The following is a 27277-nucleotide window of genomic DNA, read 5'->3' as shown; positions in this document are numbered from 1 at the left end:
GAGAGGGGCCAGCAGGCTTAAAAGCCAGAGGCAGGAGCAACCAGGGGAGCGAAGCGGACTGGGAGCTGCAGACAGGGCAGTTTAAGAGGGAGTTTGGGAGGGAGTGTGACAGAGAGGACTATAATGGCTAGGAAGACCTGCAACAGCTATGCCAGCACTACTGCTGTCTCCTCCACTTGTGTCTGTAGCCAGACAGACTGCCTGACCATGGGTGTTTCTACCCAGATCCTGGTGTGGTTCTGCAAGGACTGTGGCTTGCCGTTCCCACTTACTGATACCCAGGCTGAGGGGAATATTCAGTGTGAAAGGTGCCTGCTGGTGGAATCTCTCAGGCGGCAGGTGGGGGAGCTACAGGAGGAGGTGGCCGGGTTGAGGAGTATCCGAGTCCATGAGCAGTTCCTGGGTAGTATTCAGGTGGAGACTGCGGAGGTAACTGTCCCAGTGCACAGGACGGCTGATAAACCACTGGAGGAGGTGGACCAGGGTGGACACTGGCAGCTGGTTACTTCTCGCAGCGGGCAGTGTCCCACCCCTGCTCAGAACCCTCCCACTGTGGTATTGGAAAACCATTATGCTGTACTTGATACAGGAGACCAAGAATTAGCCCATACAGAAGAGGAGAAGCCTTGTACCGCCAAGGCTGGGAAGTCTACTGTCACCCCTGCAAGAAAGAAACGTAGAGTAGTGGTTGGAGACTCTCTTCTGAGGGGGACGGGGGCGCCCATCTGTTGCCCTAACATTTCATCTCGGGAGGTGTGCTGCCTGCTGGGGGCCCGTATCCGAGACGTTATGCAGGCATTGTCGAGGATTATCTGGCCCTCTGACTACTATCCCATGCTTCTCATCCATGTGGGCACTAATGATACTGCGAGGTGTGACGCTGAGCAGGTCAAGAGTGACTTCAGGGCTCTGGGGGCATGGGTCAGGGAGTTTGGGGCGCAGGTGGTATTCTCTTCAATCCTGCCTGTCAGAGGTAGGGGCCCAGGCGGAGACAGGTGTATCCTAGAGGTGAATGCTTGGTTGTGTAGATGGTGTCGCCAGGAAGGCTTTGGTTTCTTTGACCACGGGATCCTTTTCCGGGAAGGACTGCTAGGCAGAGATGGCGTTCACCTTTCGAGGAGGGGGAAGACCATATTCGGACACAGGCTGGCTAACCTAGTGAGGAGGGCTTTAAACTAGGTTCATCGGGGGCAGGGGAGAAAAGCCTGCAGGTAAGTGGAGAGCATGGATACCTGGGAGATGAACTTGAAATGGGAGGGAGTATGGGCTACACTGGGAGAGTAAAGAGAGGGCCAGGGCAAAACTGGGAGGCAAGGGCAAATCAATGTATGAGATGCCTATATACAAATGCAAGAAGTATGGGAAATAAACAAGAAGAATTGGAAGCACTAATAAATGAATACAACTATGATATCGTTGGCATCACAGAAACTTGGTGGGATAATACTGATGATTGGAATGTTGGTATTGAAGGGTACAGCCTGCTTAGGAAGGACAGACAGGGAAAGAAGGGAGGAGGTGTTGCCTTGTATATTAAAAATGTACACACTTGGACAGAGGTGGAGATGGACGTAGGAGATGGACGGGTTGAAAGTCTCTGGGTTAGACTCAGAGGAGTAAAAAACAAGGATGAGGTCCTACTAGGAGTCTACTACAGGCCCCCTAGCCAGGTGGAAGAGGTGGATGAGACTTTCTTTAAACAGCTAACAAAATCATCCAGCGCCCAGAATTTGGTGGTGATGGGGGACTTCAACTCTCCAAGTATGTGTTGGGAAACTAATACAGCAGGGGACAGACTGTCCAATAAATTCTTGGATTGCATTGCAGACAACTTTTTTATTCCAAAAGGTTGAAAAAGCTACCGGGGGGAAGCTGTTCTAGATTTAATTTTAACAAATAGGGAGGAAATTATTGAGAATTTGAAAGTGGAAGGATGCTTGGGTGAAAGTGATCATGAAATCGTAGAGTTCACAATTCTAAGGAAGGGTGGAAGGGAGAACAGTACAATAGAGGTAATGGATTTCAGGAAGGCAGATTTGGTAAACTCAGACAGCTGGTAGGTAAGGTCCCATGGGAAGCTAAACTGAGGGGAAAAACGGCTGAGGAGAGTTGGCAGTTTTTCAAAGGGACATTATGAAGGGCCCAAAAGCAAGCTTATCCCACTGCGTAGGAAAGATAGAAAACATGGCAAAAGACTGCCTTGGCTTAACCAGGAGATCTTGCATGATCTCAAACTAAAAAAGGAATCGTATAAGAAATGGAAACTGGGACAAATTACAAAGGACAAATATAGGCAAACAACACGAGCATGCAGGAGCAAGATTAGAAAGGCTAAGGCACAAAATGAGCTCAAACTAGCTACAAGCGTAAAGGGAAACAAGAAGGCTTTTTACAAATACATTGGTAACAAGAGGAAGACCAAGGAGAGGGTAGGGCCATTGGTCAGTGAGGAGGGAGAAACAGTAACAGGGAATTTGGAAATGGCAGAGATGTTTAGTGATTTCTTTGTTTCGGTCTTCACTGAGAAATCTGAAGGAATGCCTGACACAGAGAATGCTAGTGAAAAAGGGGTAGGTTTAGAAGTTGAAATAAGAAAAGAACAAATTAAAATTTACTTAGAAAAATTAGATGTCTGCAAATCATCGGGGCCTGATGAAATGCATCCTAGAATCCTCAAGGAGCTGATAGAAGAGGTATCTGAGCCTTTAGCAATCATTTTTGGGAAATCGTGGGAGATGGGAGAGATTCCAGAAGACTGGAAAAGGGCAAATATAGTACCCATTTATAAAAAGGGGAACAAGAATAACCCGGGAAACTACAGGCCAGTCAGCTTAACTTCAGTGCCAGGAAAGATAATGGAGCAGGTAATTAAAGAAATCATCTGCAAGCATTTGGAAGGTGGTAAGGTGATAGGGAACAGCCAGCATGGTTTTGTTAAAAACAGATCATGTCAAACCAGTCTAATAGCTTTCTTTGGTAGAATAATAAGCCTTGTGGATAAGGGAGAAGTGGTGGATGTGGTATACCTAGACTTCAGTAAGGCATTTGACACGGTCTCACATAATATACTTATCAGTAAACTATGCAAATACAACTTAGATGGGGCTACTATAAGGTGGGTGAACAACTGGCTGGATAACCGTACCCAGAGAGTAGTTATTAATGGTTTTCAATCCTGCTGGAAAAGTATAACTAGTGGGGTTCCGCAGAGGTCTGTTTTGGGACCTGTTTTGTTCAATATCTTCATTAACGATTTAGATATTGACATAGAAAGTACACTTATTAAGTTTGCAGATGATACCAAGCTGGGAGGAGTTGCAACTGTTTCGGAGGATAGGGTCATAATTCAAAAGGATCTGGATAAACTGGAGAAATGGGCTGAGGTAAACAGGATGAAGTTTAATAAGGACAAATGCAAAGTGCTCCACTTAGGAAGGAACAATCAGTGTCACACATACAGAATGGGAAAGGACTGCCTAGTAATGAGTACAGCAGAAAGGGATCTAGGGGTTATAGTGGACCACAAGCTAAATATGAGTCAATGGTGTGATGCTGTTGCAAAAAAAGCAAACATGATTCCAGGATGCATTAACAGGTGTGTTGTGAACAAGACACGAGAAGTCATTCTCCCGCTCTACTCTGTGCTGGTTAGGCCTCAGCTGGAGTATTGTGTCCAGTTCTGGGCACCGCAGTTCAGGAAGGATGTGGAGAAATTGGAGAGGGTCCAGAGGAGAGCAAAGAGACTGATCAAAGGTCTAGAGAACGTGACATGTGAAGAAAGGCTGAAAGAATTGGGCTTGTTTATTTTGGAAAAGAGAAGATTGAGGGGGGACATGATAGCAGTTTTCAGGTATCTAAAAGGGTGTCATAAGGCAGAGGGAGGGAACTTGTTCTTCCTTGCCTCTGAGGATAGAACTAGAGGCAAAGGACTTAAATTGCAGCAGGGGAGGTTCAGGTTGGACATTAGGACAAAGTTCCTAACTGTCAGGGTGATCAAACACTGGAATGAATTGCCGAGGGAGGTGGTAGAATCTCCATCACTGGAGATATTTAAGAAGAGGTTAGATAGATGGCATTCAGGGATGGTCTAGAAAGTGCTTGGTCCTGCCATGAGGGCAGGGGGCTGGACTCGATGGCCTCTCGAGGTCCCTTCCAGTCCTACTCTTCTATGATTCTATGATAATTGTCACTCTTACTTCTGTGCTGCTGCTGGCAGGCAGAGCTGTCATATCCATAGGATGCTTGTGGGATGGCCACCCCAGACCCCCACTTTGAGGGGCCTTGTAGCTGCCAGCTCAGCTTGCCTCTGAGTGGGGCTCAGGGTGGCCTGGTGTGGGGCAGCAGCAGGGGGGGAGCGGGGGGTCAGTCCTCCTTCTCTCAAATTGTGGCGGCAGGAGCCAGGGTGACCCAGCACCCTGGGCTGCTCTGCCCCACCACACTGGCTGCCAGGTCACTCTAGCTCCTGCTGCCATAGTGAATGCAGGAGGAGGTGCCGACCCTGCTGCTACCCCATGCCAGCTCCCATGGTAATTCCCCAGCTTGCATTGCTTGGTGGAGGGATCTTTGGGCAAGGGGGCAGACCAGGGGTGGGATTGGAGGAAAGGGTGGGGCAGGGCCTGTAGTGGAGGTTTGCCCAGGGCCCTGTACCTGATGCACAGGGCATTTGTCCCAGACTCTGTAGCCCTCTAGTACAGTGGTGTTCAAGTAGGTGCCATGAGAACTGACCAATAACAATTTCCTGTCACTGTAGCTCTGGAGGGAAAGTGATGACCCCACACCAGCTGGGGCTGAAATAGCAAGGCTACCTGGGTACCAGCTGGCCTGGGATTCGTTAGTTCTCTTCCCCATCCTCCACATGGTGGTTCTTTGCAGAATCACCAGGAGGGGAAATGCTGACCTCTCAGGATCCCATTCACACCAGGAGGTAGCTGAAATGCTGCTTCCTGGCCTGAACAAGCTGGTGGGGAGCAGGGAAGGAGGAAGGGCGGGCGGGAGTCTGTTGAAGCTGGGACATTGTTTAAATGCTGCATCCTGGCTCCCATGGGCTGGCAAGGAGGGGAGCCTGCTTTTAGTAGTTACTCGTTTACTCAACATCCTGGCATGGCATTGAGGAGGTTTTGAAAAGGTGTGTTGGAGGAGGGTTGGGTCCGAGCTCCCACCTCACGTGCCAATGAAAATCGACTTGTGTGCTACTCTGGGAACCTGTTCCAGGGGTCGCTGACCCCTGCCATATAGTATAGGCTCCTTGGACTGAGCCATCAATTGATTGATCTCATCTTCTATGATGCTGTTGGTGAGCGACTAAACCTATCCTTGATCGTCGGAGACCATTACAGATATCACATAAAAACTGCCAACTGCAGCTATTGTTCTTTTCAGATCCTGTGCTTTTCCTGTAGGGCCTGCATAAACTGACTTTCAAAGCAATTAGAGTGTGTACAATGGTTTACAGCAGGACAGTCTGCTCTGAACTAGAGTTTCCAGATCACTGGGAGATATGCCACAGGACTTTGTGTTGGCCTTTAAGACGTAGGATAGGATAAAAACATGCAGTTTTCATGGTCTATATGATGTGTTTTTAATGCCCATGAGTTTGCTGAGGCTGTGGTTATTATTGTCTCACCTGTATCTCAGAGCTAAAGATAGAAAGCTAAGGATGCTGTTACTTAAGATTGGTGCAAATAAGTAAAACCTTCTCATTCCTGCTGCAATACTTGTGTGGTTGTTTCAAGCTGTGGGGGTTGGGGAGGTGTGTAAGGTGCTGGTAATGGGGGGGCATTTCTGACACTTAGAGACAATCATTGACAGTTTGTTACTGTTTATAGTTTGGGTACAGTACACCCTTGATTTAATGGACTTTGGAAATAACAAATGCTGTCTGTTAGTGCTCCCGCTAAATTAATGCTGGAGACTCACCAGAGCTGCCACCAGTGCTGGAGCAGCTACCGCAGTGGCTGGGGCCACAGGAGCCACGGAAGGGGCTGCAGTGGGGTGCAGGAGCTACCCTCCCACAGCCCTTTGTGCATGGAGCATGTTGGTGCCCGGCCGTCACTGCCTGCAGTGGTGCTGAGAAGCAGCCATGGTGTTGGAGGCTGCTGCCTGCTGGCAGGCTTGGGGAGGCCATGCTCTACCTTTGTGCAGGTGGCACGGAGCAGAGGGCTGGAGGAGCCACAGTGTAGAAAGCTGCAGGGGTTGGAAGGAGCCAGGCCAGCATTCAGCTCCTCTTCTGGTAATTGGGAGAGGGAGATTAAGGTGTCAGGGAAGAATGGGGCAGGAGCGGGGAAGTGAAGGGTGGGGGGTAGAGGACAGGAATGAGTGGTGTGCTGGGAAGGTCAGTGCATTATCGTACAATATAACCATTCAGATATAATGGACTTTTGGCATTAACAGACACCCCTTGCCCCCATTAGTCCATTAAAATGAGGGTTTATTGTAGTTTATGATTTTTGTTCTCTATTCCAGTAACGATGTGTAACTGCTGCATAATGCATAACTTTTTTCTATTGTTCTCAAGTCCAAATGTGTTAAGGACCTATCTCTGTATGTGCAGTCTGTGTAGCAAAGTGATTCGTTTTCCCCCCCTTTCTTGCAAAAGGAAATATATTATAGGAGGCTAATGCCCTATGTATTTAAATGGTACAAAAAAAGGAAGCAGAGTGAGGAAAAATGGAAAGACTGGCATTTTTCTATTTGAGGCATTGGAAGCAAGTTCACATATTTTTTTCAGTAGGTGGAGGTGTTGTATTGATGTCACCTAGCTACTTTGTGGTATAAAACAACAGACATCTTGTTTCCTGTAAGATTTTACACCAGGGTAGCTAAAGTGCATTAGTTATGGTAAAAACACCACTTTTTTGCAGTTAAGACACTGTCTAAATGTTGTTATGAAAACAACAGTTTGCTTTTTCCTCTCTTGGAGGTGTAATTTTTCAGTGTGATCTCTGCTAGGCACATTGACCTGCAACCTGGTGCTTGCGAACAGGGTGATTGCTAACAGGAGAGAGTTTTGAGAGGGCTCTCCTGGAGAAGGAGGAGGCAAACCACAGCAGCTTAGGGTAAGTGGCTCTCTGTAGTGTGTGGCTCTTTGTGTTTGGAGGTTCTGGGCTTGTGTCTGTCTGTTTGTTTGGTGTTTGGAGTGCTGAGCTGTCTGTCTGTCTGAAAGGCCGTGTGCTCAGGGTGGCATTTGGAAGCTGTTAGCCTTGATTAGGTTTGAATCAGAACACTGGGTGTTTTAAGAGGGGAGTTTAGAGGGGGAGCTTAGAGGGAGCTAGTTATTCTATTGCCCTTAAACATAAATCTTTATAATAATCCCCATCTGAAGCATTTACTTAAAATCCCCATATATAATTAAATTAAATTAAATCAGAGCAGGCAATGGAGGCAGAAGCCCAGCAGCACAGCGGGGGCTATCCTGTTTATTGTGTCCAGTGTAATATGTATGACTACCTGCCCTGTGGGCAGGTGGTGTATGTGTGCACTCGATGTAAGGAGCTCCTGACCCTCAGAGACGGAGTGTGGGCTTTGGAGGCCAGGGTAGCTGAACTGGAGAAGCTAAGGGAGGCAGAGAGCTATGTTGATGAGGCTTTCCAGGACATAGTAGTAGGGCTGTCCCACCTCCAGTCTGACAGCCCTGATGCTGTTAAGGAGGATGAGAGGCTCGGGGAAGGAGAGCAGTCAATGGGAGCAGAGGGAAACCATCCCATAGCTGGGACCCTCCTTCCGGAGGGTGCTATGTTATTGTCTCGCACCGAGGATGTCTCTTCGGGGGAGGAAACACCAGTTGTTAGGAAGAGGCAGGTGTTAGTAGTGGGCGATTCGATCATGAGAAATATAGATAGTTGGGTTTGTGATGACTGGGAGAACCGTATGGTGACTTGCCTACCTGGTGTGAAGGTTGTGGATCTTTCAAGGCATCTAGATAGGCTTATATGCAGTGCTGGGAATGAGCCGGTGGTCCTGGTACATGTAGGTACCAATGACATAGGAAAGGGTAGGAGAAATGTCCTGGAAGCCAAATTTAGGTTGCTAGGAAGGAGACTGAAATCCAGGACATCTATGGTGGCATTCTCAGAAATGCTTCCAGTTCCACGCGCAGGGTCAGGTGGACAGGCAGAGCTTCAGAATTTCAGTGCATGGATGAGATGATGGTGTAGGGAGGAAGGGTTTAGATTTATTAGGAAATGGGTACACTTTTCGGGTAGGGGGAACCTATACAGGAACGATGGGCTCCACCCAAAACGAGGTGGATCCAGACTGCTGGCATTAAACATTAAAAAGGCCGTAGAGCAGTTTTTAAACTAAGAGATGGGGGAAAGCCGGTTGGTGCAGGGGAGCATGTGGATCGGACGGAGACTTCTCTTAGATGAGACTCCATTGATAGAGATTTCCTAGAACTCAGTCAGAAAGAGAAGATGGTAAAGTATGGGCCAGATCAGATGAGAAACAGTCACATATAAAAAAAAAAAAAAATCCAACGCATCAGTGAAGGGCAGACATATAGATAGTGGTAGTTTTTTAAAGTGCTTTTACACAAATGCTAGAAGTCTGTCTAATAAGATGGGTGAACTAGAGTACCTCATATCAAAGGAGGAGATTGACACAATAGGCATCGCAGAAACCTGGTGGAATGAGGACAATCAGTGGGACACAATCATACTGGGATATAAAATATGTTGGCAAGACTGAACGGGTCATGCGGGTGGTGGAGTGGTACTGTATGTAAAAGATAATGTAGACTCAAATGAAGTGAAAATCCTAAATGAATCAAATTGTTCCATAGAATCGTTATGGATAGCAATTATTTCCTGTGATAGGACTATGGCACTAGGAATATGTTATTGACCACCTGACCAGGATAGCGATAGTGATGCTGAGATGTTAAGGGAGATTAGAGAGGCTTTCAAAATAAAAAATTCAGTAATAATAGGGGATTTCAATTATCCCCATATTGACTGGGTACATGTCACCTCAGGACGGGATTCAGAGAGAAAATTTCTCAATGCCTTAAATGACTGCTTCTTGGAGCAGCTGGTACAGGAACCCACAAGGGGAGAGTCAATTCTCGATCTAGTACTGACTGGAATGCAGGATCTGATCCAAGAAGTAACTATTACAGGACCGCTTGGAAATAGTGACCATAATAGTGACCATATAATATTCCTGTGTTGGGAAGAACACCGCAGCAGTCCAACACTCTGGCATTTAATTTCAAAAAGGGGAATTATACAAAAATGAGGAGGTTAGTTAAACAGAAATTAAAAGGTAGGGTAACTAAAGTAAAATTCCTGCAGGCTGCATGGAAACTTTTCAAGGACACCATATTAGAGGCCCAACTTAAATGTATACCCCAAATGAAAAAACACAGTAAGAGACCTAAAAAAGAGCCACTGTGGCTTAACAACCATGTAAAAGAGGCAGTGAGAGATAAAAAGGCATCCTCTAAAAAGCGGAAGTCAAATCCTCGTGAGGAAAATAGAAAGGAACATAAACACTGCCAAATTAAGTGTACAAATGTAATAAGAAAAGCCAAAAAAGATTTTGAGGAACAGTTAGCCATAAATTCAAAAAAACAATAGTAAAATGTTTTTTAAGTACATTAGAAGCAGGAAGCTCGCTAAAAAAGCAGTGGGACCCGTGGACGATAGAGATATAAAAGGAGCAATCAAGGAAGATAATGCCACTGCAGAGAAACTAAATGATTTCTTTGCTTCAGTCTTCACGGCTGAGGATATTACAGAGGTTCCCAAATCTGAGCCGTCCTTTGTAGGTGACAAATCTGAGGAACTGTCCCAGACTGAAGTGTCAGAAGAGGTTTTGGAACTAATTGATAAGCTAAACAGTAACAAGTCTCCAGGACCAGATGGCATTCACCCAAGGGTTCCGAAAGAACTCAAAGGTGAAATTGCAGAGCTTTTAATGGTGGTTTGTAACCTATCCTTTAAATCAGCTTCGGAACCCAGTGACTGGAAGACCGCTAATATAACGCCAATATTTAAAAAAGGCTGTAGAGGAGACCCTAGCAATTACAGACCGGTAAGTCTAACGTCAGTACCAGGCAAATTAGCAGAAACAATAGTAAAGAATAAAATTGTCAGACATGTAGAAGAACATGATTTGTTGGGCAAAAGTCAGCATGGTTTCTGCAGAGGGAAGTCGTGTCTTACTAATCTATTAGAGTTCTTTGAAGGGGTTAACAAACATGCAGACAGGGGGTTCCAGTGGACATAATATACTTAGATTTCCAGAAAGCCTTTGACAAGGTCTTTCACCAAATGCTCTTATGTAAATTAGGTGGTCATGTGATAGGAGGAAAGATACTTTCATGGATTGGAAACTGGTTAAAAGACAGGAAACAAAGGGTTGAAATAAATGGTAAATTTTCAGAATGGAAGGGGGTAACAAGTGGTGTTCCCCCAGGGTCAGTCCTGGGACCAGTCTTGTTCAACTTGTTCATCAATAATCTAGCGAAAGGGGTAAGCAGTGAGGTGGCAAAGTTTGCAGATGATACCAAGCTGTTCAGGAGAGTCAAAACCAAAGTAGATTGTGAAGAACTTCAAAAAAATCTCAGCAAACTGAGTGATTGGGCAGCAAAATGGCAAATGAAATTTAATGTGGGTAAGTAAGGTAATGCACATTGGGAAAAATAACCCCAATTATACATACAATGTGATGGGGGCAAATTTAGATACAACAGAGTGGGAAAGGGATCTTTGAATTATAGTGGATAGTTCTCTGAAAACATCCACACAGTGTGCAGCGGCAGTCAGTAAAGCAAATAGGATGTTAGGAATTATTAAAAAAGGGATAGAGAATAAGACGAAGAATATCTTACTTCCCCTATATAAAACTATGGTATGCCCCCATCTTGAGTACTGCGTGCAGATGTGGTCTCCTCACCTCAAAAAAGATACACTGGCGTTAGAAAAGGTTCAGAAAAGGGCAACTAAAATGATGAAGGGTTTGGAAAGGGTCCCATATGAGGAGAGGCTAGAGAAACTGGGACTTTTCAGTCTAGAAAAGAGGAGATGGAGGGGCAATATGATAGAGGTATATAAAACCATGAACGGTGTGGAGAAAGTGAATACAGAAAAGTTATTTACTTGTTCCCATAATATAAGAACTAGAGGACACCAAATGAAATTAATGGGTAGTAGGTTCAAAACTAATATAAGAAAATTTTTCTTCACACAGTGCACAGTCAACCTGTGGAACTCCTTGCCGGAGGAGGCTGTGAAGGCCAGGACTCTAACAGAGTTTAAAATAGAGCTTGATAAATTTTTGGAGGTTAGGTCTATAAATGGCTATTAGCCAAGGGTAAAGTATGGTGCCCCTAGCCTTTAGTCAAAGGCTGGAGACAGATGGCAGGAGACAAATCGCTTGATCATTGTCTTCGGTTCACCTCCTCTGGAGCACCTGGCAGTGGCCACTGTCGGCAGACAGGATACTGGGCTGGATGGACCTTTGGTCTGACCCAGTATGGCCATTCTTATGACTAGAGCTTTCTTTTTTGTCATATTGAAATTAAACATTGATTTTTGTACATATGAGGCAGTATTGGTATTCCATGTAAGACAGACACACCCCTATATAAACAAGAGATTTCCATCAAAATGTGGAGGTGTCATGTATTTGACAGATCTTTTGATCCAATAATATTTCAGTTACACTAAAAGAATATTTTTGGGTAACTTATTTTCAACACTTTTCCAATATGGAAATGGCAATGGGAAACTGTCGTCATGTTAACTTAATGGTACTATCAAAACAAACGGATTATACTCTGCATGTAGATTAGAACCTCCATTTTTATATGATTCTACTTGTGTCACGTAAAAGCTAGTTTAAACTGGTATATACATCACCTAGTTGGTATGCATAGCAAGAGTAGGAGTTGAAATTCTCCCTAGGATGAGAAAAGAAGAGACATTCCATTTGCTCCCAAGGTCTGATTTGCACCTGATTCAAATGCCCCCATCTCTCCTCTGAAACCATGTGGACTGTTGATGTGAGTTCAGCATGGCTGGGATAGTGGGACTCCTAATCAAAACTACTTATAGACATGGGGGCTTGTGTGCAAAAAGGGACTATTGCCAAGAAGAGAAGACTGAACAAGAGGAGATGTCAGGAGGATCCTGAATTCTCTGAAGAATACTGACTGAGACCCAAATAACTCATAGGAAAGCTGAAGAAACTGGTGGAGGATCATGAGTGCAGCTGTTTGTTTTCTGCTTAGATCTGTAACTCATATGCTTGCCTATGAGTAAAGGGTGAATAGTTCAATTCATATGGAAAGTCTCTTACTTTTAAAAACTGTTGTTGTCCCTGAGAAGTTAAATTATAAAACCTGAAATACCATGAGAGTGGAACTCTGGGGAGAGCATATTAAAGCTGTCAGGGAAGCATGTGGGTGTCAACACTTGTCTTTGGGTCTAATGCAGCTGGGATTCCAACATCCCTAGAAAGGGTGCTAGACCAATGTCTGTACTTCAGGAATGTTCCAGAGAGGCTGGATTTAGAGACTGTAGAAGTTACTCACACTGGTCATAACCAAATGTTGCGTCCAATACAGCAGTCTGTTTTCTGACCACAAGGGGGAAATTTAGCCAAGGCCCTAACAGGAGCCTCTACAGTTTTCAGCAAGGGTGTGGTAAGAAGCTGTAGTGTAAGTCTTACTTTTACTCAGGTTTTGAATAAAATGACTGCACGTAGTTGCTGCTCTGAAGTAAACTTGCTAGCTGGAGGGAGAGAGGGGGAGAGAGAGACATCGAAGCAGCACCAGGGGAAACAAAAAAGCTAGGAATCTCAGCTTTTCTGCCCCATCAGTTCCTGGATTTTTTTTGTTGGTGTGCTGCTTTTAGATCATAGGTAGGCAATAACTTTTTTGACGGGTGGCACTTCAAGAATTTGGAAAGTGGTCAAGGGTTGCTCCCTTCCATGATGGGTTGGAGGTTGGGTGCAGGAGGGAGCTTGGGTAAGGGATTGGGGTGCAAGAGGGAATATGGGGTCTGGGAGGAAGTTTGAGTGAAGGGGGAAGTTGTGACCTGAGGCAGGAGACTGGGGTGCGGGAGTTTGGATTGCAATCTGGGGCAGGAGATTGGGGTGCAGGGTCTAGGAAGGGGTATTGATGGGGCAGGAGGGGGCAGAGGGTTATAATTATGTGGGGTGGGGTGGGCAGAGGACTGGGGGGCTGGAGGGGCTGGAGTTTCAGTGACAGACTCTGGCTGGGAGACTTATCTGGGTGGCTTCAGCAGCCTGCTCCCTCTAGCTCTCTGATCCATACACCAGCGAGAAGGAAGAGGCTTCACGCACTGCTCCCACCCCCAGCAAAAATCTCTGAGCTCATGTTGGCCATAAACCAGTATTTTGCAAGGGTGAAGGAGCAGCATTTGAAAACTCCCCCTCCCTGTTGGCTTCCAGAGTAAAGAGCTACAGGGAGCAGAAAGTCACTTAAAGCAGTAGTTGTTCCTCTGTGCCAGAGTGATCCGTGGGCCAGATCTGGCAGTGTGGTGGGCTAGATCTAGCTTGTGGGTTTTATCTTGCCTACCCCTGCTCTACGTCTTGATTAGGGGAATCTCCATCATTCTCATCAGCCTCTGGTTAGTGGTAGGTCTGAAGCTTGAATGTGCATCCTTTTCCATTCTCTTCAAGAACTACAAGATGGGTCATGAGGGAAGATTTTAACCACTTTGCTGTAACTCATCTTCCTGGCCAGTGTGGTGGGATAGAGGTCCTTGTTATTTATGTCCTCTTCCAGAATTTTATGGATGATTCCAAGAGGAAAAGGATAGCTGTCCCAGCTTTCAGTCTTTTTTTTTTTTTCCAGAAGGAAGGAGAGAGTAGTTTTCCTGACTCAAACTCCAGTTCCTGTCCATGGTACTACTTATAGTTTCCTCCCATAGCACATTCTGCAAATACATTAAGAGCAAGAAGATGACCAAGGACTGGGTTGTACTGTTACTCACTGACATGGGAAAAAGCATAACAGAAAATGTTGAGGTTTTCACTGAGGAGGTTGGTGGTGACTGGATGGCTAAAACAGAGAACATGAGGTATGATCAAAAGCTAAAATAGGGAAAGGACAATTTAAGAATGACTTACACAAATTAGATGTCTTCAAGAGTTAGTGCCTGAAGAAATGCACCCTAGAATACTCAGATATGATTGAGGAGAAATCTGACCCATTTGCAATTGACTTTGATAAGTCACAGAATATGGGAAAGATTCCAGAAGACTGCAAAGGAGCAAATATAGTGCTCATCTTTTTTTTTTTTTTTTTTTTCTTAAGGGAAATACAGACAAGTCAGCTTACCTTCTGTACCAGGAAGGATAATGGAGCAACTAATTAGGGAATCCATTTGCAAACATGTAGAAATAAGGTGATAAGTAACAGTCGTCATGTATTTGTCAAGAATAAATTGTGTCAAACCACCCAGAAAGCTTCCTTTGATAGGCTAACAAGACTTGGTGAGTGGTGGTGCTGGTGGGTCAAGTGATCGCCATTTATACCTTAACTTCAGCAAAGGTTTTGATACTGTTTCACATGATCATCTCATAAACAAACTAGGTGGAGCCACTCTGGTCCGGCAACATCCCTCATCTTGGCAGAGCCATGGATGTTCCTGGACCAGAGAGCTGGGGCAAGAGGGCAATTACCTGACAGGGTTGGTGAGGAGCAGCGAGTCTGGGTTCAGACCACCAGCATCTCCTGTCAGCCCCAGGTGTGGCAAGGTCATTAACTTTCCCTGGTCCAGCAAGATCCCTCGCTGGGGACTGCTGAGGTCCTGAAGGTGCCAGACTAGGGAAGTGAAAGGTGTACTGCATTTAGGAAGGAACAATCAGTAGCACACATACAACATGGGAAATGGCAATCAACGGAGTACTCCTAAAGAGATTTAGGTGTCTTAGCGAATCACAAGCTAAATGTGAGTCAACAGTGTAACACTGTTGTAGAAAAGGAACTGCTATTCTGGGATGTATTAGCAGGAGTGTGGTAAGTCAGTCACAAGAAGTAACTCTTCCACTATACCAGGGTGTCCAACAGGCATCTCTTGGGCCAGAATCTGGCTCATGGGGCTGGCTGCTGTGACAGGCCTGGCTGTGTGTGGCGTGTCTGGGGCTAGGGGCTGGGAGCAGAGCCCTGGCTGGGATGTGGGGCTGGTGGCAGAGTGGTTTGGGGCTGTGAGGGGAGTGAAGCCCGGGGTGGGCAGGGGACAGTTTAGGGCTGTGGAGGTTTTAAGGCAGGAGCCGGTTTGGGGGTGGGGGGGGGGGGCCTTAAGCCGGAGGGGGTGGTGTGTAGTTTGCCACTGCAAGAGGTTTAAGCTGATGTGTGTGGTTTGGGGCTATTTTGTGTTCAGCTCCCTGGAACCCACAAAAAATTGCCATGTGACCACTAATGAAAAAAGGTTGGACACCCGTGCACTATAACTCTGGACTGAATAGGCTTGAACTGAAGTATTGTGTCCGGTTCTGGGTACCATATTTCAAAACCCTTCTGTAACAGTTGTACTGTAGAAATATTTATATTTATTATTCTAACTACTGAAAAGTAATTTTTGAAATTATCCCCTCTCCTACTCCAAGAAAACCCTGTCATTAATTTGCGTACTTTCTAAATTGCTGATAATGTACCTCTCATGACCTGAATTAGTTAGATTCTGGTGCAGTTATTGGTCCTGTGGAAGTTGCATCCAGTTTTGTATAGAGGGCATTACAGTGACTGAAACGTACACAGTAGTAAATGAGCATACTGAGGGAAATGCCATCTTCTATAATTTGGTGCTGCATACATACAGCATTTTTCTTTGAACTTTTGGAAATTTGCCTCACACTTTTACTAATTAAACCTCTTCATTGAAGGACTGATAGAGAAAGCTTGGCAGTTTGCTATTAGGTCTTCTTGTGTTCAAATATTTTATGCAGAGTTCTGAAACACAGACCATTTGTTTTCACTTGGGACTTGTAAAAGTTGGGCTGTCAGCCAATGTGTGCTTTCAAAGTTTAACCATTCTGGAAAACTACCAAGTTCGGCTGCCTGTAACTTCCAAACACGTGCTTTCAGGATGCTGCAAATGCTCTTCACAAAGCCTCTCTAAATAGAAATCTACATTTAAAAGTGTGAAGCAACATGGATTTTTTAAAAAAAGAGTTGAAATTAGTATATAATAAATCAATTTCTATGATCCAAAGCCACCATTCTAGATTAATTTCTTTTTAAAATTTGTCCACCTGGTGTAGCTGCTAACAGCCTCAGTTCTTTTTTGGCATCTAATCCTCCCATCAGCCACCTCCTCTCTGCATGTAAGAATTTGCTCTCAGTTTCAGTCTGGAAAAGCATACATAACAAAAGCTTTCCCAGCCTCCATATGTTCTACTGGAAAAGTTAAATTGTGGGATTTCAGGTATCTTTTGTGTCTTGGTCTGTGTGTGTGTCCTCTGTGCATGTTTTTGAAACTTCTCTGCAAGACTGGCATTTTCCTCTGCAAGAATCTCAGCTTCAGAGAAGACTGAGTGAAATTAATACAAGCCTCATTTCTTCTGTGAAAGAAGGTGCACAGAACTTAAAAGAATAAGTTGTTAGTTTGCTGACAGCTAGGCATGAGAGCAAGACTTGTCATGTGCAAGGTGGAAGGGACTCTGAAATGCCCAGCAGATTTGCTCTACCTTCTAAGGTGTAAATAGGCAAAGGCAATTTTGTTTCACTGATTGTGTTGGGGGAAAGACACCTACCCTGAACCCTCTCGATGGTGATATGGAATGACTCAGGGAAATAGAAGCTACATCCAGAAGGAGAAGAATGTCTACATTTTTTAGGTAGCTCTTTCAATGAGACTCACTGGTGGGTTTTTTTAACTTCCACATAGCTGGAAAGAAAAGGAGAAAGAAGAGTCCCTAAGAAAGAAGAGTGATTCCCCACATTGACTTCAAAATCAGGAAGAATCTGACACATGTTCTGGTGTTCTAAATCTCTGTATTGGAGTCAGACTGGGAATGAGAAACTGTGTTCAGAAAACAAAAAATGAACTCTAACCATAACTTTTGCCTTTTCATCAGAATTATTGGAGTCTAATATCTTGAATGTTAGCTGTAGGAGGGAAAGAAAAAGTCAAGGGAACTTCTGTTCCTCTACCTGGGAGGAGGATCAGCTGTTTGATCTTTGGAACCCAAGGATCGGGAGGAAAAGACAGGATATTTACCCCAGGACATTTGAGACATTTTTGGGTTGTCGACAGCCTAGTTATTCCTCTGGGACAATCTCCTGGAAGAAAATGGAAGCATAAGGGGGCCACTTGGTTGTGTCAAGAAAAAAAATGTGATGACTGTAGTAGGAATTTTTTCCCCTTGGGATAAAAATTACATAGTAATTAAACAACTTCTTGCCTGAGCTAGGATTGGCATGGTCTCACCACAGATTTTAACTGTAGTGAGGTCTGATCCACAAGTGGAATACAAGTCTTGTCACAAATCGGTCTAGTCCTGTCATTATGCATGTGTGTTTTTTGACAGTTTGACTTTGCTGTATGTAATTTATTGATATGCTCGAAAAGCTGAAGTGCTGCATGAATAGGAGTTTTTGTGAGGTGAACTGCTTATTACACCAGCCAGTAATTTTTTGTGTTTTAATTTTTTTCTTTAATATTGGGTCTTGAGTTGCTACAGAACTGATGTATGATCCTGTTTAACACCTGTACAGGTCTTAATGTTAAAAAGATACTTTTCTTGAGTAGGCATGGTTTTACATCTAATTTTACTTTACCACAAAAATTATGGTGGTAAAACTTGATAGTCGTGTTTCACACTTGACACATTTCACACACAACTTTTTTTCATCAAGCTTCTTTCTCTTTCTCCACGTTATTTCTCCAAACTGAATTTAAATTCCATTCTCTAATTACTACAGAACTGCTGTGTGCAACAGCTTGTTGTATTTTTATTCCAGTTAATTATGCTTCAAGGCTTGTATAGTATTTATATAAGATTTAGGTAAAGATTTTTTTGTTTTACACACTTCCCTTTATACTACTCATCTTTGCTAAAAGCCTTTGATAAGATGGTTGTACAGACTGCCAGACACTGAGTAAAACGCAGGTCTTTGTTCCACCTGCGCTATTTAGGAAACAGTAACCCAAGTATGGAATTTTAACTCTTGATTTCCCTTTCTAGCAGTAATAAATCTGGTTTATTGCCTGTCTTCTCTATTGTGTGCTTTTAGTTGAATGAGGAAGAATGCAGACATGAATTACTTGGCTTAATAGCATAATGGGGAAACAAAAAAGCAGTCCTGTAGTTCCTTAAAGACTAATATTATTAGTATTAAGTTGTTACAGGACTGCTTTTTTTTGTTTTGTGAAGCTACAGACTAACAACTACATCTCTGAGCATTTTGGAAAATTGCTGTCAGAAATATTAGTGTCTTGGGAAAAGAAACTATGGACTTCACTTGTAACCCTATTGTAGTTTATAACTGTTGGGTTTTTTTTTTTTCTTTTCAAGGAAGAGAATATCCTGTATTAAACTTGTCTCAAAATCTGAAAGACTAATAGTGTGTGAAATAATGGCAACAGGAGATTTAAAAGGAAGTTTACGCAAGCTAGAACAAGGACTTCGCTTGTTAAACTATCCTAGAGATGTTGATTACACAGGGTAAGAGGCAATTAGATATTTTGACTGAACTTGTGCTTGTACATTGTGATGACTACAAGAATGTAAACATTTCTGGTAATTATTAATAACTTCTGTATTTACTGTGCGTAGTGTGTGTTTTATGATCTTTGCTTGTGTTTATTAATGGCAGGTTATGGTACAAGCTTACATTGAATGTATATTACAAATAATTTAATTACATAATATTAAATTTTGTGAGGGCCCTAAAAAGTGGGATACTCTCTTTGACACAGCTGATGGAGTATTTGGTCTCTGGGTAGAGACTGTCTACAGTAGCAAATGGCCCGGCCATGACTTCTTTTAGCAAATACCTTCAACAGCCAGAGATCGGATGCTGAAGGGGCAGGACTCAGTTATTTCTCAGTCGTGTAGTGGGTCTTGTCCATATACTCAGGCTATAACTGACTGCCCTATTTTGGTTCAGGAAGGAATTTTCCATGTCGGATGAGCAGAGGAACTGGTGTACATTTTTTTGCCTTTTGTGCAGTATGAGGAACATATGGATAGAGGGCCCCCCAGAATGCCCAGACTAACTTTCTGTGGGGAGCAGGATAAGATTGTCGACAAAAATGCTGCACTCTGTCGCTGTCCTGTAGTATAGACATAGCTTTAAAGTGTTTACTCTGGTCCAGCTGCAGGTGTTAAATTGAATAGCAGTCATATGCATGTATACTAACATTACCCTTTGCAGCATTTCACTTCTGGTGGCTTCTGTGAAACACTTTCCTCCTGAAGCACTAGGGTAGCGTCTGTGTTGGAGATTGGATTACTAGGCATTATTTATCTCTTATGGAAAATCCTGTCATTAGTGCAGCTTCACCAATGTTATTAATGGGAGCACAAGGGTAGAAAGGCAGTTGTGTTTTTACCCCTGCCCTCTGAACAGTGAAGGTCTAGAGAGTTAAGTGAGTAGAAGTGGCATTGCTCTCTCCTAACTAAAGTGCTCACTGGCACTAGTTCATTACTGAGAGAAAGCACTGCTGGTTTTTCCACATTGTCATCTAGACCTGAGCAGGATTAAATTACAGTGGTAAAATTTTCTACTCTAGCAATGTCCCAAGTGCAACAGAAGTGCTGAGAGATTACACAGAAAAGCTTATTACGTGTATTGCCTGAGATGATTTGCCTCATTTACACACGTAAGTTACTTTTCTTCCTAGTGAATGGATTCAGTATTATAATAATCTGTTGAATTCACAGTGTCACAGTGTAAATTTTCAGTATTTAATACAGCATGTTCAGTTTTCTTTAGTATCACCAGTCATTTGTGTAGGTAATTGCAAATGAAGATGACTTTCTCAGTAACAAATTGCATGAAGTATATTTGTCCTTTTCTTTCTTTAGCAATGCTTTAACATGATAGGTAACTTGGAAATGTGATGCACATCCAGTTTAGAACTGATGACAGGGTCTATTTAACCCTGTAAACAACAGGCATTAAACCCTATAATTTTGTAAAATAACGGTTTAGCAGTGAGGGAGTAGTAAGGTGTGTTGCCCAAATCCAGAGATGAATATAGAATTTAAGTTACTTCACTTTTGTAGTGTAATTTGGCTTTACCATCTCCTTTTCATTGTTTTATAATTTATGGGACAGGGAGGGAGGAACATTTTAACTAACTTTTTTTATTGTGGTTCTCTGACCTATTGTATCAGGTAAGAAAGCTAAGAAATCAGTTTTTGGGGCCTGACTTTTGTTCAGTTTCCCACCTCCCAACGCTGTCTTTCTCTCTTCCTCCACTATTGGTGTCTTGCCAATCTCAGCACAGGCATTTGGTTACCTCAGAGCATCTATACACAAGTATTTCCCAAGCCACAGCCCCTATAGTGTGACACTGAACAGGCACATATGTTTCATGTATGCTCCTTTTCAGTTTCACTTGGGAAAGTACTTGTGCTCAAGAGAATAGTGGTATTGTCTGTGTGACTCCTGGGCACAGTATCTCCACAGGAGTCAGTAAATGGAAAAAACAACAGCTTCTTATGAGGGAAGGTGGATCCTAAGCTACTGGGCTACATATGTGCTGTATACTTGGTTAATTAAATGCTGCAACACTACTGTAAAAGCATGTTTTTATTTTTTTAATATAAAAAAACAAGCCATACTTTCCTTATGCTCTCTGGAGAGCTACACACTTAAGTGTAACAGAATTCTAGAGGCTCAGGGTACTAGTGTGATTATTATGAAAAGTGTAACGTGCAAAATTTGCCTGTTTGAATTTTTTTAAGGATTAAAACTTACCTGCAACAAAAGTTGTAGCATCTGTTTGTAGATGGTGGCCATTATCCAAAAATCCCCAATGTGCATGCACAAATGCAAGAGAGAGATTTTGGCATCCTTGGTGATATAATTAGATCCTCTATTCACTAGTCTTTCCTGTAATGCCTTGATTAAAGTTAGACCTCTGGGGGGCGGGGGCGGCGGGGGGGGGGGGAGGGGGAGAAAAAAAAGATCCCTTTTTTCACTGTGCAGTGCAAGCAATAGCATGCAGTGGAAGTTGTTTAAAATGAATACTTCACATTTGGCTTAAAGAAAGTTCAGCTGGATTTTTTCATCTAAATTGATTTTAAAGCTAATGCAATTCTTTCATTTATAATCATGTTTATGTATTTTGTACAACAGGAAAAAGCAGTACTTTTTTTTTCTGGAAACAGGACTGTCTTTATAAATAATCTTAGTACATTATCCAGGTCCATAAACTTAAGTGGCTGAATAAAGCAAAAATGTTGTTTAATCCCTTTGAAGTTTCAGTTCTTCAAAAATTGAGAGTAAATGTCAGTTAAAATGTATTTCTACTAATATACATTTAATATATGTATGACCAATTGATAAGTGTGGAGGAACAGGATTTATATAATTAACTTTTGCAGGAAGGCTAAACAATATTAGTGTAGAAAAGATGGTGTATGTTAATCTTTTTCTTTGAGTTATTGTTTACATCCTCATGAATTCTACTCTTGATGTTTAAATGGCCTATGCACATGAGATCAGATTTTACAGCCGAAAGTGTATGTTTGGGGCTGCACCGTGTTCTAGATGACTTTGCTTGTGCTCCTCCTAAAACTAGTACAAAAGGAGAGCATGCCCAACCACCCCTTGTGTCTTTCATACCAACCATGGTGGCAAGACAAACCCTACAGTATCCAGTAACTTTCCTGCGTTAAACATTATAACTAGTTAGTGTTTTTTCATGTTGGCAAAAAATAACTTTGTTTAGTCAAATATTCACGTTTTAGGAGCTACCTCCCCAACCCTGCCCGCAAATATAGACACTAGCAATATGAAAGAAGTGAAATCCCTGGACTTTAAAACTTAACTCTCTCAAGAGAAATGTTAACCTCACTTAAAAGGTACTCCTAGATGATTTCGTTTAGCTAAATGACAAATGTGTTCCATACACATTAATGAGAAACTGACTCAATAAAAGATAATGCTTCATCCACCTCCGCCCTCTAACATTCCATATACCACTTCTCTGAGTGGATTCAGACAGCTAGAGAAGCAGTCTTAAAGTTGTTCCACATGGAATGCTCAAGGCGAGCTTACACAGATACCAAAAGAGAGAATGTAGTGAGACCACCGTTCTCTGGTCACTCGTATCCATTTGTACCCTAGTGGGCCAAGGTTTCATGCTGAGCTTGTGCTCTTCACCAACTAAGAAGCTTAAGTTGTCTGCCTCCGTTCTAGCCACTGATACAAGCTGAGGTGTAAGTTTTCCTCTCCAGTGCTCACCATCTCAGGAAATAAGACCCAGCAGGTATCTAACTTGTCTTGGGCTCAACTGTTAAAAGTTAGTCCAGTAGCCTGACATAAGCCTGCTTCTCTTTATGCTTTCAAATGGATGTACCCATGAAAACTTCTGGGGCACAGGCATGGTTGTTGAAGCTGACCAAAAGCATCCAATCTCCTTTGTATGGTGTGCATGCACACCAAGAATAAAGTCTGTAGGGGGCAACAAATCTTCAAAAGACACGTTTTCTCTATTTTTTTTTTTTTATAGAACTCTGAAAATTCTAACAAAGGTCTTGTTGCTAGATAGGTTCTTTGAACTATTATTCGACCCCAAGATTGGTGGATGGACTCAAAGATAATTCAGGTTTGTTTCAATAAATAGTTTGGTATTTGCAAGTGTTTGATTCCTTTTCAAAAGACTTGCATTCCATCACTATTCAGACTGAGTGCATCTGACTTCAATAAGACTTGGCCTTTAGCATATGAATAAATACTGTTTTTTGAAACACTTCATTACCCACATAATAGCATTTTGCATATTGCAAGTAGACTCTAGATTAAAATAATGTAATGAAACTGAAGGCAATTCATATTAGTCTCACTAAGATCTTCAGTCATTGCATTCTGTTTATCTTTGTCATTGGAGTAGTAATTTCAATTTCAGGTAGTAAGGTATTCTAATTTCAATGTGTTGATAATGACTTCATTAATTCATAGCCTTTGGCATTCTACTTATTCACAGAAGGACTCAAACAAGAGAAAGAGACTGTATAAGATGTTGTGGTCTGCTAAAGCTGCAAAAAATAAAAGATTTGATTAACAAAATGTTTAAATCTGCATTTCTAAATGTGGGCGTTAAGCGGTTTGAAAAATTTACCAATCCTCCATTATCTGAAGAGTAGTCCTGCTAGGAAGTAAAAGTGAAGTATACATGTCAGTGAGAATCGGGACAGAGTGTTTTCACAGTATGGGTGGAAATCTGTCTTTACTGGACGAGCAGCAAAGAACGGAAATGATATAAAGATATAAAAATAAAAACTATAAATAGATATTATAAAACAATTGTTGTCATACAAATCACAGATCCAAAGCTAGAGCTGAGGTTAGGGTGCAGGACTATGTTTAAGCTGCTGAAGTACTGTTTTTCTTTTCCAATATTTAAATGGTAGGTTTAGATTTCTACTCAAAAATATGTGAGCACCAGAGGCTTTCATTGTTCATTGTGTCATCTGTATAATGTGTGGCAGTAAAATCATGGAAAGTAGTTCACAATTTTGTCAATTTAAGAGTATGCTTTGTTCCAACGAGCGCAACATCAGTTCCCCATATGTGCATATTTGAATTAGTTTGGTTAAAAATCAGAATAGGTGCTGAAAAAGCAAATAGATTGGCTAAAAGTGTCAGGATTCAGGGTCAGGTTAAAATGATAATTTACATTCTATTAAGCATTAGACTTAGCACACCAAGGTTTTGTCTACACTAGTCCCCTTCAAAGGGGGTGTGGTAATCAGCCTGAGTGGAGAATACTCATGAAGTGCTGTGATGAATATGCAGCACCTCATTAGGCTAATTCTTCCCATGGCAACTTCAAAGTTGTAAACTTTGAAGCGCCAGCATGCTGTGTAGGTGCAGGCACTTCGAAGTACCCATGCAACTTTAAAGTGCCCGTATTCCCAAAATTTTTGCAACTTTGAAGTTGCCATGGGGAGCGTTAGCCTAATAAGGTGCTGCATATTCATCACAGCATGTCATTAGTATTCTCTGCTCCAGGCTGATTCCCATGCCCCCTTCCAAGAAGACACAGCCCATATGAATTTTTTTTTCTTGTACAAGGAATTAATCTGGCTTCTGAAAGAAATTGCATAATATGTATCTTGAACTTCCATTTTATAACTTTGATGGGTTTTTTATTTAGGTCTGTTCTTTTCCGGAATTGTTTTTTTTTCCCCCAGAGTGAATAAAAATCTCACTCTTTTTTTTTTTTTTTTAAAAGTTTTGTTTATAACACGGAGGCATCACATATGGAGAAGTTCATTAAACTTCATGTTCAATTATTTACGTTATGGGCATACATTTAAGATCATGTACTCCTTCACAGTATGTATGTTGTAAAGGCTACTGATGTCCCCAAGTTTGTAACGAGATCAAGACAAAGGTATTTCCATTATGTTGTAACTAAATATTTTTCTATTTTCTTCAGTGCATTTTCTCATATTCACTGCTCAGTGACAAGAGCTGCTTCCATTGGGCCTCTGTTATTCCTGCTCTTTGTTTCTTTGTGAGCCTTTTGTTGGCTCTGCATTTCCTTCTGTTCATCAACCTCCGGCTTCAGACCGTGCACTTCACTTCATGGCTATGTCTACACTAGCCCAAAACTTTGAAATGACCATGCAAATGGTCGTTCGAAGTTTAATAATGAAGGGCTGAAATACATATTCAGTGCCTCTTTAGAATGCTGGCAGTCACGGCACTTCGAAATTGACACTGCTCGTCCAGACGGGGCTCCTTTTCAAGAGGAGCCTGTTGTCAGATGCCTCCAGCGTGGTGCTCTCCTCTCTCCAGTGTTGGTATCACTCAGCTGCGTGCGTGTGTTCTCTTTGTGCGCTGTCCCAGCTCTGCAGATAACTGACACAGCAGACCCGAAGAGAACCCCCAATGACCACAGAGTCTAGTAAGGTGCGAAGGCATGTCAGCCAGGTTTATTGCCGTATTGGACACAAGAGTAGTTCCCTGTAGACTTCTTAGTCTAAGTCAGGGCATGCTACAAATATGCACCCACGGTCAATGGACTCGGCTCAGGCAGTGGCAGGGCTTTGCACTGCCCCTTTGGCCGGACCCAGACCACATCCCAGAAGTACATTCTTATACACAGGTACAAACAATTTACACATCACTTCTGACGTATTGAGGTACAACCTTTCTACGTAGTCAGGTGCCGCCTCTCACCTTGTACATGTTGGTTCGAACAAAACAACTCTATCCATCATATTACCCTTTTGCCCCTGTCATTGGGATGGGTTGGCCTGTTCTTTCTTATCTGTGGAATGCTCCAGGGTCGGGTGTTCTGGTACCATGTTCCTACTTCAATATGCTAGGTAGATATGTTTATGCAACATCAACCCTCTTCTTGCCAACTTCTGTGAGCAAAGCATTCCTTTAGCTCACAGCTGCACTTTGCTTTCTGTTAGCGAAGTCTTGACCATTACTTTGGTTCAGGCCTAAGGCCTCATACTGGGCCTGTACTTACTACAGAGCCCGGCAACTTCGAAATCCCCTTATTCCTGACAGCAGATAGGAATAAGGAGATTTTGAAGTTGCCGGGGTCCTTTCGAAAAGGAGCCCCGTCTGGACGAGCCATTTCGAAGTTTTGGGCTAGTGTAGACATGGCCCATCTGTTTCCTCCTTCCGTCTGCCAAAATGATCAGTGATAAAAATACTTTAATTTTGACAGTCAAGTGTCATTGGTCTTTAGATTTGACAATCCAGTATGAATTATAGGGAGGGAGAGAGAGGAGCTTGAGTCAACTTCAGGCTGTCTTCAGACTTAGCCGAAATTCATTGAATCAGGTGACCTAAACGTGAGTCATGGTCTTATATCTGAAGCCAAGAAGGCTAGACAGTTATTTTTTTTAAAGGAAGCCTAGCTTCTACACAGTTTTAGATGCATCTTGCAGGCTGTATGTTTTGACATCACTGGTTTGTACTGATTGGTAATTGTTTACTTTGTAAAATACTCTCTCCTTTTTTCTAGCAGTTTGGTAAAGGGTGATCCAGCAGCATTTTTACCCATCATTAGTTATACCTTCACATCTTTCTCAACTTATATCGCGGAACTTTTGGTGGAATCTGATGTAGAGCTCACGGCTAAAAGCGATTTGCGTTTTATTGAAGCTATCTATAAGGTATCTAAGTTTATGCTGATTGAACAAAAAAAGGAGATTTTAAATATGACCTTATAATTGTAGTACTGCACATATAATTCTTGTCTGCTGTTTTAGAAGAATAATTCTGGAAATGAATATATTAGTGACAATCATTTGTAACACCTGGACAAGAGATTTATGTAAACTTAGCTGGGTTGACTTGTAAAGCGGGCATGTCAAACTCGAAGCCTGCTGAGGGCCGCACGGACAAAAACTGATAGCTTTCAGGGCCACCAAAGACCATGTACTTCTACTGAAAAGTCGTAATTATTTGTTATTACAGATTAGGTTTTAGGTGTATATTATGATATTTTTCAGGTCTTGTTTGAATATAATTTTAATTGAAAATTTAATACTTTATTATAAAACATAAAATTCAAATTGTTATTAATAGTTCATAAAACCTAATGTGCAAAATTATTTGCTGATATATATTAAATTTAAACTAAAGTACTGTATGTCCCCGCTTGCTCTCAGCCCCAGGGCCACAAAAATTCAATGGGGCCGCATGTAGCCCATGGACTGCATGTTTGACATGCTTGTTGTAAAGCATATTCAAAGTATCTTCTGCTTAGTGTCTTGAGTCAAGAGTTCAGGGGAACTATGACAGGCATGTGGCAAGTCCAAATTCTGATTTATAACTTAATGAAAACAGTGAAAGTTGATAGTAACCCAGCTTTACTCTTTCGTTAATATCATTATTGCTGGAATAACTGTTGTAGCTGAGAGAGCTGGGACCTTACTGTATTAGATTTTGCACAGACTGAGGACAAAAAGGCAGTCCCTACCCCAAAGAGCTTACATCAAAGTGTAAGATAAGAGACAACAAATAGGTACATTGATGGAATACAGGGAAAAAATGAGACAGTATTGGCCAGAATGAACAGCTGTGGTATCAAGATGCAAAAAGCTTAGCCAATGTCAAGTTGTTAGCAATTACTATGAAATATTTCTTCTGTTC

At 42.5% G+C, this 27277-nt stretch overlaps 1 protein-coding gene across 14 annotated transcripts in view; it reads left to right on the top strand.

The window, feature by feature from the left end:
• CEP44 (centrosomal protein 44) overlaps positions 1-27277 on the top strand; it is a 117409-nt gene that overhangs the window by 59843 nt on the left and 30289 nt on the right. For 12 of the 14 annotated variants that reach the window (XR_012645393.1, XM_074992997.1, XM_074993003.1 and 9 more), the window contains 2 exons: positions 18490-18639; positions 26145-26295. Coding sequence is in view for 13 of the 14 variants with exons in the window: in XM_074992997.1 (XP_074849098.1) it covers positions 18551-18639; positions 26145-26295 (240 nt within the window). In the remaining variant the exon portion in view is untranslated. Of the gene's footprint in view, positions 1-6948; positions 7056-18489; positions 18640-26144; positions 26296-27277 lie in introns of all 14 variants that reach the window. The other 2 variants (XM_074993008.1, XM_074993009.1) reach the window with 2 other exon arrangements.

This window comes from Carettochelys insculpta, chromosome 4 (assembly GCF_033958435.1).
Source record: "Carettochelys insculpta isolate YL-2023 chromosome 4, ASM3395843v1, whole genome shotgun sequence".
Classification (NCBI taxonomy): Eukaryota; Metazoa; Chordata; order Testudines; family Carettochelyidae; genus Carettochelys; species Carettochelys insculpta.
The sequence above is the reverse complement of the archived record's forward strand: the minus strand, read 5'-3'. Positions and strand labels throughout refer to the sequence as shown.